Here is a 13114-nt window from a genome sequence, read left to right as displayed (position 1 = left end):
TGTGGGTAGCAAGTGTTTGTCTTGGAATGCTGTGTTCTTCATCCGCCATGCATGCTTTATCCCCTTGTTATGTCCCTATAACTCAATTTTAACTTCATCAGTCCACAGCACCTTATTCCAAAATGAAGCTGGCTTGTCCAAATGTGCTTTAGCATACCTCCAGCGACTCTGTTTGTGGCATGTGCGCATAAAAGACTTCTTCTGCATTACTCTCCTATACAGCATCCCCTTGTGCAAAGTTCGCTGAATAGTAGAACGATGCACAGTGACACCATCTGCAGCAAGATCATGTTGTAGGTCTTTGGAGCTGGTCTGTGGGTTGAGTTTGACTGTTCTCACCATCCTTCGCCTCTGCTTATCTGAGATTTTTCTTGGCTGCCACTCCGGGTCTTAACTAGAACTGTGCCTGTGGTCTTCCATTTCCTCACTATGTTCCTCACAGTGGAAACTGACAGCTGAAATCTCTGAGCTAGCTTTTTGTATCCTTCCCCTAAACCATGATGTTGAACAATCTTTGCTTTCAGGTCATTTGACAGTTGTTTTGAGGCTCCCATGCTGCCACTCTTCAGAGAAGATGCAAAGAGGAGAACAACTTGCAAATGGCCACCTTAAATACCCTTTCTCATGATTGGCTTCACCTGTGTATGTAGGTCAAGGGTCAGTGAGCTTAACAAACAAATTTTGTGTTCCAATAATTAGTACTAAAGGTATTGAAATCAATAAAACAACAAGGGTGCCCAAATTTATGCACCTTCCTACTTTTGTTTAAATAATTATTGCACACTTTCTGTAAATCCTATAAACTTCATTTCACTTCTCAAATATCACTGTGTTCGTCTGCTATATGATATATTTAACTGAAATTGCTGATCAGAACAACCAGTGATTTATAAAGGAAAATCTTGAAAATTATCAGGGGTGCCCAAACTTTTCCATACCACTGTATATTGGAGCTTTTGCATGCTCTTGCTAGGGATCCCTGTGAGAAGTGCGTTGCAGTAGTCCAGCCTGGAGGAGACAAAGTGTGAGGGTGGGATGGAATTTGGCAGTATTTTTGAGGTGGAAAAATCAAGACTTGCACAGATGTTTGAGGTGGTTGTTGAATGTACGCCATGGTCACACCCTTTGACTTTTGAGTAAGATTTTCACAAATTTTCAACCTTAAGGTGTATTGTATATACTCTCCAAATTTCAGGCCTTTTGGAGTCATGGCATGTGAGGAATTAATCACTGAAAATGACCAAAAACACTCAAAAATCTGACATTTAATTCAAAATGGCGGACTTGCTTTTGGGTTTAGAGTGTGGGTACAAGAGACTTTTTTGTTTGCCCTCACATGCTACATATGACTACCAAATTTCGTAGACATACGTTAAGCTTGCTGTGGGGGCTATTTATTAAAATGCTGCAGGGGGTGCTATGGCATATGCTGTGAATGTATTTTTGCATATGGACTCAATCAGGGCAGGAGTATGATTAAACATGTAAAGTTTGAGCCAGTTGAAGAATGCACAGGGTTGTTAGACAGTAGTTGATATTTCATGGTGAAGCATCAAAATTCTGGAGGCCACCATGGCCATGCCATGCAAATGATTTTGATAAGTTGTCATTAAGGCCTATTTCGCACCATTACGTGCTCGGACCCTAATAATTCCTTGCATTCCAAAAGGGTCTTTGCACCCTCGGTGCTTGGACTCTAATGAACAGGGTTAGACCGAGAACAGACCCTTGAGGAACACCGCAGGTGACAGGAAGTGTTTGGGATTTAACACTTCTCAGGCTGACGTACTCGGCCCTTCCAGAGAGGTATGATATAAACCAGTCCAAGATAGTGTCAGTCTATATCAAAGTGGAGACGATAGAGGAGGATATGGTGATCACTGGCGTCAGAAGCTGCTATTAGGTCAAGGAGACTAAGCAGTGAAGGAGAGCCAGCATCCGGCACCATCAAAATGTCATTTGTGACCCTGACCAGAGCTGTCTCAGTACTGTGGCAGAGCGGAAACTTGACTGGAATTTTTCAGACAGGTTGTGTCCTTGTAAATGGTCCTGAAGCTGGGTAGTAACAACCTGTAGCTGGTAAGGACTTCTGGGTCCAAGGTGGGTTTTTTGAGAAGTGGTTTAATGACAGCAGGTTTAAGCTCAGATGGAACATGACTGGACTGGAGGGAGTGGTTTATTGTTTTTGTGATATGGGGAGTTATATCAGAGAGCTCTCATTTATCAGAGGTGTGGGAAAGGGGTCCAGTGCGCAGGTGGTGGTTTCATTTTGTTGATGACATCCTCAACTTCAAGCAGTGAAACCTCAGAGAAACAATGAAGAGGGTAGGAGATCCCTGACTGGGGGCTGGCAGACAGGGCAGGAGGAGCAAGAGAGCTGGAGAGATGGGAACGGATGATGTAGATTTTGCTTTTGAAAAAGGTACAAAATTTGTTACACTTTTCTTCTGTGTTTTCTGTGAGTGATTGAAACTGTCGTTTAAGAAGGTAATTTATTGTAGAGAAGAGCTGCTTGGAATTTCTCTGTTGTTGATGACGTGGAGTAGAACTGTGACCGTTGGTCTTTCAGCGACTTTGCATAGGCGTTTTGGTGTTCCTGGTAAGCGAGCCTGCGTACAGAGAGTCCAGATGATTTCAGACGTTGCTCAAGGGCATGGCCAGCCACCTTCATTTGCCACAGCTCACAGATGTACCAGGGGCAGAGGACGCAAAAGTCACTGTTCTGGTTTTGATGGGGGCGTGGAGTTCCAGGAGACTGCAAAGAGATCTGTTGTAAAACTCCACTGACTCACTGGCAGAGGAGAGGTTTGCAGAGGCGAGAATCTGGAGATCTGAGGCCATGATGTCTGTGTTGATATTTTTTACACGCACCATGCATTCTCGCTGGTTTATTGTTGGATTAGCCTGTATGCAAATGTTCTACCACAATTCCAACTGTCACTTATTTGAAGAAACACTAAAGGCCTGCCTGCAACAACTGTTATTGGTTTAAAGAAATACAAACAAGTTAGAGTGTTTTTCCTAATAGAGGGTTGATAGTGTGGTGCAGCCAGACCATTATGTTCTACAATATGGGCTATGGGCTGGCATAGTTAGACTAGTGAATGACAGATTTCAGGGTTCAATTTTCAATAAATTTGGAATAAAATCTAAAAACTTGCTTTCACTTTGTAATTGTGGATTATTATGCACATTGATGGGGAAAAAAATGCCAGTTTTAACAATTTAAAATTAAATCTACAACACACAAGCCCCTTTCAGAAATGTAGTCATTTCTATTAATCTCATGGCAGTTGAACGTGTCAGCTTAATATCTTGATGTGCACCCTGGTCCCTTTTCTGTCTCAATAGGTTAGACCTAGTAACATATGTAGGGTAAATGTTTCTCCACCAATATATAAATGTATTGTAAATGTTTCTGTGAAACGGGGTTGGAATACTTTTGCAGAATTATTACACAATCTGAATGATATTTGGCCAGCGAAATAGTTACATCAGATGAATATAAGTAGAAAAGCACTCAGAAAGCACAGTACTCCTCCAAGGCTGTTCATTCCCCCATATGGCATTCTCAGAAATGCAGCATATTTTTGTAGAAATGCAGCATTTTTTAAAATTAGTGTTAAGCAACATGGAATTTCTATGCCTTTACGCATTGTCTTTTGAGCCATGCTTTTATTCTGAAGGATGTGTGCAATGATATGCGGAAGTGAAGTATTCTGTGAGTGCCGGGAAATTACTTGTCGTTTGGCGTTCTTTGTTGATGAAGTTCTTAATAAAGATGCGGTGGTTATACCTGTTCCATGAAGAAGCCTGAAATTAATTCCTTAACAATTAAGGACTGATGATCAGAAATCACAGCAACATAGAATGTGGCCATTTAATATAGATGTATCCACAAACACAATGACCTTGCGCTGAGCACAGGCATGTGTTATGCATGTGTACATTTTTAAAGTGTATCTCTGATAAAGGAGAATTTGAGAAAGTTGCACCAATTTTCAGTGACTGAAAATTACTTGTGTGCACGTTGTGATGCTGCGGTGGTGCATCTGCTTAGGGATGGTCTGGTCGGCCTGTTGATACGGGTCAGAACAGTGGTGGACAGAGTGGAGTGTCCAAGTTGATATTAAAGAAATTAGGAATAAAAAAAGGAATTGAATCTGGAAGGGTGACTTTTGGAAAGTAGGGCTAAGGAATTCCTCAAGGAAAGAGAGGGCTCTTGGAACAGGGCTCTGGGGAAACGTGACTCATAGGAAGGACTCAAAGTGGGGCTTTTGGGTATGGTCTTTTAAAGTGGACTTTCGCATATCATTTACTCAGTAGGGGTCTGGTACATCCTCCATCACGGAGGGCTGATGTCCAGATGTTACACTGGTTTCTACACAATCCAGTATAGTGACACTGGTGGGCAGACGATTAAAGTAAGACTAAATATGCATATATGAACATCAGACGTGTTAAACTTACTGACACAAACAAGTAGAATAAAAGATTTAAGGAAAGTTAATGGTGTGGTGGTGGTCATAGATAGATAGATTAAACCTTCATTGATCCTGCAGCGGGGAAATTTTCGATGTTACAGCACTGAATACAAGAAATGGTGCAAGAAAAGTGCTGTGCTTTAATATATAATCATTTTCTCCTTCTAGAAGAAAAATAAATGGTTACAGAAAAAATTCTGTGAAATAGCACAGTGTTCAATCAATAAGTATTTTATTGATTGTTGTGTTTTTTGTTTTTTGTTTTTTTTCTAAAATCTATTTATGCTAATATCTATTTAATTTTAATTTATTTAAACTTTAGTGTGATTTATTTCAGGGTTCTTGTTTCTTTTTAATTGCTGCTAAATTATTATTATTTTGACTCGGAGTCACGTACAAAAATTCCAGTGTACCTGTACTGTGATGTACCTGTGCAAATGGCAATAAATTCTGTTGTGCCCTGCAGCAGAACTTCGTGTGCTGCAGTGCCCCCTACTGATTTTTCCATAGAAGTGAAATTAAAGCAGGACATTTTCAAAGAGTTTTAGTGTAGGTCAGGCCATGAGAGGAACTGGATGTTGCTGCTTCTTCTTCTGCTGTTTTCATTTCAATGTTGTGGCCTTGGAACGTACTTGTCTGTAAGTTTCTCAGTTTGTTTGACTTGCCTTTTTGTATTGTGTACAGTTTTACGGTGCAAAATAAAGTGATCTTCAATCACAAGAAAAGTCACGCCTTGGGTTTGAGTAATCACGTTAGCTAGCTGTCTACCTCTGAAACCAGAAAACTCACAGGGAGGACAGTATAAATTCTATTCTATTCTATTCTATTCTATTCTATTCTATTCTATTCTATTCTATTCTATTCTATTCTATTCTATTCTATTGTTGTATACATTTTTATTGCACAGTTAGTTAGTGGGTGAACTGAGCTACTGGGAGCAGGTTGATTGTAAAGTCTGACTGCAGCAGGAAGGAAGGACCTGCAGTATCTCTCCTTTAGACACTGTGGGTGAAGCAGTCTGTCACTGAAGAACCTCCCAGTGATGTTACTGTTTCCTGCAGGGGGTGGGAGGTTACCTCCATGATAGACAACAGCTTTGTCATCATCCTCCTGTCTCCTACCACCTCCACAGGATCCAGGGGGCAGACCAGGACAGAACTGGCTTTCTTTACTAGTTTGTTTAGTCTCTTCCTGTCAGCAGACGTGATGCTGCTGCTACAGCAGACCACTCCATACATGATAGCTGATGTCCCCACAGAATCATAAAAGGTCCTCAGAAGTGCTCCCTGCACCCCGAAGGACCTCAGTTTCCTGAGCAGGTGGAGTCTGCTCTGACCTTTCTTATAAAGTGCGTTGGTGTTTGTAGTCCAGTCCAGTTTGTTGTTTATGTGAACACCCAGGTACCTGTAAGAGTCCACAATCACAATGTCTGTTCCCTGGATGTTCACTGGTGAAGGAGAAGTGTGTCTGTTCCTGCTTAAAGTCCATCACCAGTTCCTTGGTTTTCACCGCACTGATCTGGAGGCAGTTCAGCAGGAACCAGTCCACAAAGTCCCGGTTAAGTTCTCTGTAGTCCTCCTCATCTCTGTCCGTGATGAGGCCGACGATGGCGGAGTCGTCAGAGAAGTTCTGAAGATGGCAGTTAGTGGTATGATGAGAAAAGTCTGCAGTGTAGAGACTGAAAAGAAAGGGGGCAAGGATAGTCCCCTGGGGGACCCCATACTGCAGACCACAGTGTGGGACACACAGTCCCCTGCTCTTACAAACTGTGGCCAGTTGGTCAAGTAATCCAGCAGCCGCATTGTGAGGTGGGAGTCCACTCCTGTCTGCTCCAGCAAACCTCGCAGTGCTACGAAGGGCTAACAGCTGACTCTAGAGTAAACAATGGGTTCACCACTGCTCGCTGGGTCTGCTATCACTGATGTGGACAGCAGACTCAAAAACACAAGAAAAATCAGGGCAAACTGCACTAACTTCGTATCCATACTGAGAGCCTTCACTAGTGAAACTTCACTGTAAAAGAAAACAAGAGAACACAAGACTAAAATGAAAATAAACAGAAAAAAGATACTCGGACAGCAAGAGCTGCTGTGACTAGCTGCCACTAGAGCGGCGCCATCATGATCAGATTATTGAAATCAGTGTTCAACAATTTCTTTAAATTAGTGTTTATAAAGAATAGTTAAATCCAGAATTGTGGAATAGTTGTGTTTCTTTGTCCTGATGCGGCCGGTGTTCCTTGTGATATTGTCAGTAGGAATGAAATCCTTTTTTTGTTGTCAGATTCTGACCCCCACTTCCTGCAGGGTCAGCAGTCGGTCAGAACGGTTTTGGCAGCCATTTGGTACCTGGTAATCATGATAGTGACTGGCAGTGTAAGCCAGTCTTTTGACTAAACTAGGCCAGTATACATCCTGGTTGTCTGGGGGTGTGTGCTGTGGAATCTGCTGAAAGTCTGTTGGGGTACCTTGGTGTCTCTGCTCTTTCTCTGTTTTGAAGCTAATCATGGCTGGTTGAGCCTACACATAGCATTGTCATTTTCAGCATGGCACAATTCTGTACCGCACCAAGTCAAGTGAACTGATTTTATGTTTCTGTGTCAAAATCACAACACACCTTTCTCATTATCTTTGCTCTACAAATCTTAGGCTACAAACCAAAATGTCCATAATAATATAACTTTCCTGCAATATAAAAACAATACATCAACAGCTCAGATTCATAGTACTCAACAATTCAGAATGTAGTCTTTTTTTCAACTACAATGTGTTAACAGGAGCTAATGTTTAGTTTAGTTTGAATTGTAAGAGATGCTGTGAGGCAAGATGGCATCAGTGTGTACAGCAAATGATGCATCACATCAGTTCAGAGTACTGTGTTTTTTGCTGTTTGTTTTACCTGTGTTGTGTAGGTGTCTCTGCTCTGCTTGTTTACAATTGGCAAGCACTTTTTAGTTTCAGGGCTTCATCTGAAATTTTAACTAGGGATAGTCCTGGGAGGAAAGACCCCCAGCCCTCCTCCAATTTTGTTGGGTTTACAAATATATCTGTGCCACCAACTGTCTGCATTTCACAGAAAGAATTTTAATATCATACCTGCCATTCTAGCGATTGTATTTTGTGTAATTATTACAAATTGATTTCTGTTAAGATAGGTTTATCCTCTGCTCCTTGTCAGCTTGTCCAGCAATTATGAAGCTCAGATGAAGAGTCTTCTGAGAATTGTTCGTATTTTCTGCCATGTGTTTCGCCTTGGGCCTTCATCACCTAACAATGGCAACGACATGGGCTACAACGGCAACAAAACACCTCGCAGCCAGGTCTTTAAGGTTAGTAGGTGTGTACATACACATAAATACAGTACACTGGGATCTGTGTGTCTCCAAATTGTTTATCAAAACTGAGAATCAGAAATCATTCTTTGACCATTATGAACTGGTTATAGTTTTCATTTTCTAATATCTTATGCAAAAAAAAAGCAAAACTAAATATCAGTGGGAAAAAATGGCACACACACTCCACAAGTATTGCTATGCATTGATTTGACAAGTGAAAAATGTACACAGAATGTAATACATTCTGTGCGGTTGCTCCTTTGCAGGGTTCTAAAATTTCTGCTCTTGTCAAGTCCTTTGTATCAAAAGCAGCAAAGCAGCCATATTGACCATTACACATTATCATACTGGCTTCCCTTTATTTCTTTTTCACTTAAAAAAACACAATACGAATCGATTCCTTTAGTTGCAGATGCACGCAAGACAGTTTCACTTTCGTTGTAATTAAATGGAGGCAAAAATAATCTGAAGGCATCAGAGATAGATATCAGTAAACCTGGTAAACTATAACCCAAATCTGTTTCTAGATCACATGGTCATATGTATCTTTGTAACACTGATAATCCAACTCTTTGAAACGTCTGTGCAAATTCATCTGACGTTAGGTCTTTGAAAGTTCTGACTGAGCATTAGTAGTGTAATAACTTTCCAGGTGATGCTTAAAATGACCTCCTGTTTGCTTCTCTGCAGCCATTGGAGCTGCTGTGGCACTCCCTGGATGAGTGGCTGGTGCTGATCTCTACAGAGCTTGACAGGAACAGGAAGAACCCATCTTCCTCCTCCTCCAGCAGTGAGATAGCCTCTCTGCTTTTTAAACAGCGCGAGTCTGACAACTCTGTTGCTACACCAAAGCTTCCCTCCTTGCTGGACCATCATATCGTCATTGAGGCAGAGGCGTATGCTGATGGAGAGGATGTCATCTCCATGACAGCCAATCGGCTCAGTGCTGTTATCCAGGCCTTCTATATGTGCTGCTCCTCTCAGATGCCACAAGGGTCTGTACTCAGGTTTCTTCTGTCAGCTCTAGTACTATGCAAAAAAGCAAGTATCAGCTGTGATCTAACAGAACTTGAGAACTCTTACCAGTTTACAGTGCTAAAAGGCTGCTGCCATAGACATTGTTACAAATGCTATACTTTTTCTGACAAAAATACTGCTGCTGTGACAGTCTGAGTCAATTCAGACAGAAATCAAGAAAACTTCAAGAATTCAGGAAACTGCAACCTGTATAATATTTTGGCAATTTTCAAATGTTCTCAGAGCTGTGAATTTTTGTATTTTTACACTCAAAAAACATCTTGCCTGGAAAGCAATTTTAAGGTTTAAATATCCCCAGAACTGATCTCATGTTTATTGAAACACATCATGGCAAGTGTTATAACAACAAGACAAGTGAGGTCAAGTTTGTATTGTATTCCCCTTCTCATAGTAGTGGGAGCTAGAATGGATGAGTCTATTGTGAAATGATGACTGCTCTACATTGTTATCAGTACAGCATTGATATCTTGTTTCACTTGTCTTTTTGTGATAGCACTTGCCATGATGTGTTTCTATAAACTTGTTAGTTATTGTGATATATGTGGAATTATCAGTTTCTCTGTTCAGTGTTCATTTCAAGTATATGTATGGAAACACAAGATAGGGTAAAATAAGCCTCATAGGTTGTTAAATTTCAACATAAAGACAACAGGAAATCAGCTTACATATTTTCCATATAATGAAAATATATAGATGCAGAGACACACCAGTTTTCCTGGTCCTATGACACAAGTCCCCAAGAAATCAGGACAGCTGTCACTTTAACCAGCGAAACCTCATCTACTTTCTGTTTGCTCTCACATCTCATTGTTTAAGTCCTTCTCCAGCTGCATAATAATGGGCAATTAAAACACTGAAGATGCTTAATCAACAAATAACAGAGGTGTGACATTCTAGCTGAAATGAGCTGTCTTGTTTTCTATTTTCTGTTACCCTTTTATCACGCTTTCTGTAAGCATGTTACATAAATTATGTCTTTTATTATGATCTGACGTTCTTTTCAGTGCTTATACTGCCGTCTAGTTCTTCTTTCGTAAACTATCAACCTCACCTCCCTTTCTTTTCTCTCTCAGAATGACATCCCCCCGCTTCATTGAGTTTGTCTGCAAGCATGATGAGGTTCTGAAGTGTTTTGTAAACAGGTGAGCCAGTGTTCCTCTGCCATACATCACCCTTCTGACTAGGGACGTTATACATATACAGAAAAGTTAAAATATTTTAAAGTTTGATGCTTATGTACAGACACTGGTTTTAGGGAGTCTTGGAACTGTGAACTGTACATCCCATGTTACTGCAGAGACAGAAAGGACCACAGGGGAATCTCAAAAGCAAAATATTCTAAGAATAAACATATTAGAATCCATTATTTCCAAGCTGAGGTCAAAACAGACATCAAAAGAGAATTTTGGAGGCCATAAAATTATAAAGGTACCAGAGCTGCCATTTTCGGGACTGACATTATGGAAGTGAGACTTATAGTGCAAGAGGCCGTTGAGCAGGTAGTAGGGGAGACTTTTTGTGAGAGAACACAATTAGCTGATCCTCACCTCCACATGAGGTTCCAGGCCGCACAGCAGCAGAAAATGCCATCCACATAACTCCGGGACCCATACGATTGGCTACTTTCCATGCTATTTTCATTTTCAATAAAATGTATTGCAATCATGTTTTCACATATTAGGTAAAATAGGTCATGTTATTTTGGGATAATTGGTATTTTTCTCCAAAAATGTGTGGTGTAATATCCAAAAATATACTGTCCCTCTGAAAAATAAAGTAAGGATTAGTCATCCGTGTATTGATGTCAGATAGGCTTCTAAACATTTAAACATTCTAAGTAGATGCGTAGTTCAAAATTTGGTATCGACATGTATGACAGAATTCTTGGCCTGGATCAAAACTGACCATATTTGAATAGTGCATGAGCAGTATTTAAGCGTTGAAATATATCAAGCAGTTAGACCGAAGGCAAAGGTCATGCATGTTAGAAGATGTATTGTTCTTTGGGTACAGTCCCTGGTTGTTCCACCAGGTGGAGCCTTCTATTGTTAACACAGTCAGTTGGATCAGAACTGGCAGTTCTGTGTTTGCAAACAGAGAGCATTGTGGTAGTTTAATTAGTAATGGGCAATAATTAGAAAGGGTCCGATTACACCTAACGGATACCGGCCAGAATTCTCCTTCTTTTGATGAGTTGCAAGTGCTCCACGAAAATGTTGGTTTTGGCCTGTAGATGAATATCTCTTATCAGTTAGCCTGTGTCATGTGATGTATGTTATCAGAGTAACAAATGTCACGGGATCACTGTGAAGGCCAATTGAAAGAAATACAAAAGAGTGTCCACCGTGTACATTTTATGATTTTGATTAATTGACTGTTGATTGATAAAGTTGGGAACAATCGCTTTAGTAAATGTTTAAAATTTGCATCCCTACATTTAGCACATTACATACTGGTTCTTGACCTGTCATTGTGTTTTCTGTGAATTTGTTTATTTATCTGTTTTCTCATTTTCTCATGCAGTGTTTCTTGCTCTGCCTCCTTATTTTCAGGAATCCAAAGATAATCTTTAACCACTTCCACTTTCTGCTGGAGTGTCCTGAGTTGATGTCACGCTTCATGCATATAATTAAGGGCCAGGTAAGGCATGACAAATGATTTATTCTATTTCATCGTATAATTCTACTGAATTTACTACTACTATGAAGTTTCTATATTTTTAGTTTTTGTTGATGTCAAAACGGTGAAAATTATACTGTATGTTTATTATTAAGGTCATAGTGGATGGTGGTGTTGTACTGGACTGCATTACCTTTAAAAATGTCACAAATATTTTGTCCCTTTAATATGAGATGGACCAAATACTACACATACATCTATTTACCCATCATGTCAGTTGAAATGCCATTGAAGTATAAAGGACCACTATAGTTACGCATGTTTATTTGAGATCAAACCCTGCCATTTCACATTTAAGGCCGTAAATGACAGAACATATCCATCAATTATTACTATTATTATATAGTTACAGTCAAGGTGACTTTTTAACAGGAAAATGTCCTACTTTGTGTGCATTATTATCAAAAGAAATTAGAAGTTACACTTACCAATAACGTTGAACAAATGGGAACACTAGGCCTTCGATGTATTAAAATGTGTTCTGATTTTGGCACTGAATTTGGGGTATTAATCTTTTAGTTTTTGTTAGCTTTGCTTTGTTTTTGTTAGTTTGAGTCTAGTTGTCTTGTTCACTGAACTACTTTTGTCTGGGTTGAGCTTGAGACGAGGGTCTGTCACATACCATAGTCACATTTCTTGTGAACATCTGGTAGCACCTGGAACTCTTCAAAAAGGAACTCTATCTATCTATCTATCTATCTGTCTGTCTGTCTGTCTGTCTGTCTGTCTGTCTGTCTGTCTGTCTGTCTATCTATCTATATGTATGCGTGTGTGTCTATATATATATATATATATATATATATATATATATATATATATATATATATATATATATACATACACACACACACACACACACACACACACACACACACACACATACACTATAAAATGTGTATGTATGTGTATACAATATTGCCAAAAGTATTTGCTCACCCATCCAAATAATCAGAATCAGGTGTTCCAATCACTTCCATGGCCACAGGTGTATAAAATCAAGCACCTAGGCATGCAGACTGCTTTTACAAACATTTGTGAAAGAATGGCTCGCTCTCAGGAGCTCAGTGAATTCCAGCATGGAACTGTGATAGGATGCCACCTGTGCAACAAATCCAGTCGTGACATTTCCTGGCTCCTAAATATTCCACAGTCAACTGTCAGCTGTATTATAAGAAAGTGGAAGTGTGTGGGAACAACAGCAACTCAGCCACCAAGTGGTAGGACACGTAAACTGACAGAGCGGGGTCAGTGGATGCTGAGGAGCATAGTGCCAAGAGGTGGCCAACTTTCTGCAGAGTCAATCACTACAGACCTTCAAACTTCATGTGGCCTTCAGATTAGCTCCAGAACAGTGCTTCAGCAGAGAGCTTCATGGAATGGGTTTCCATGGCTGAGCAGCTACATCCAAGCCATACATCACCAAGTGCAATGCAAAGCGTGGGATGCAGTGGTGTAAAGCAGCCACCACTGGACTCTAGAACAGTGGAGACGCCTTCTCTGGAGTGACCAATCACGCTTCTCCATCTGGCAATCTGATGGACCAGTCTGGGTTTGGTGGTTGCCAGGAGAACCATACTTG

The 13114-nt window shown here is 40.4% G+C and overlaps 1 protein-coding gene across 1 annotated transcript in view; it reads left to right on the top strand.

Annotated features, from left to right (window-relative positions):
- The window catches only part of hace1 (HECT domain and ankyrin repeat containing E3 ubiquitin protein ligase 1), a 42970-nt gene that overhangs the window by 17165 nt on the left and 12691 nt on the right, over positions 1–13114 (top strand). Inside the window, exons 11-14 of the mRNA XM_055013480.1 lie at positions 7662–7812; positions 8509–8813; positions 9930–9998; positions 11409–11496. Coding sequence (XP_054869455.1) covers positions 7662–7812; positions 8509–8813; positions 9930–9998; positions 11409–11496 — 613 coding nt within the window. The remainder of the gene's footprint in view (positions 1–7661; positions 7813–8508; positions 8814–9929; positions 9999–11408; positions 11497–13114) is intronic.

The sequence above is a fragment of the Amphiprion ocellaris genome, chromosome 9 (genome assembly GCF_022539595.1).
Source record: "Amphiprion ocellaris isolate individual 3 ecotype Okinawa chromosome 9, ASM2253959v1, whole genome shotgun sequence".
In the NCBI taxonomy this organism is placed as follows: domain Eukaryota; kingdom Metazoa; phylum Chordata; class Actinopteri; family Pomacentridae; genus Amphiprion; species Amphiprion ocellaris.
This window is presented reverse-complemented; position numbering and strand designations above follow the sequence as displayed.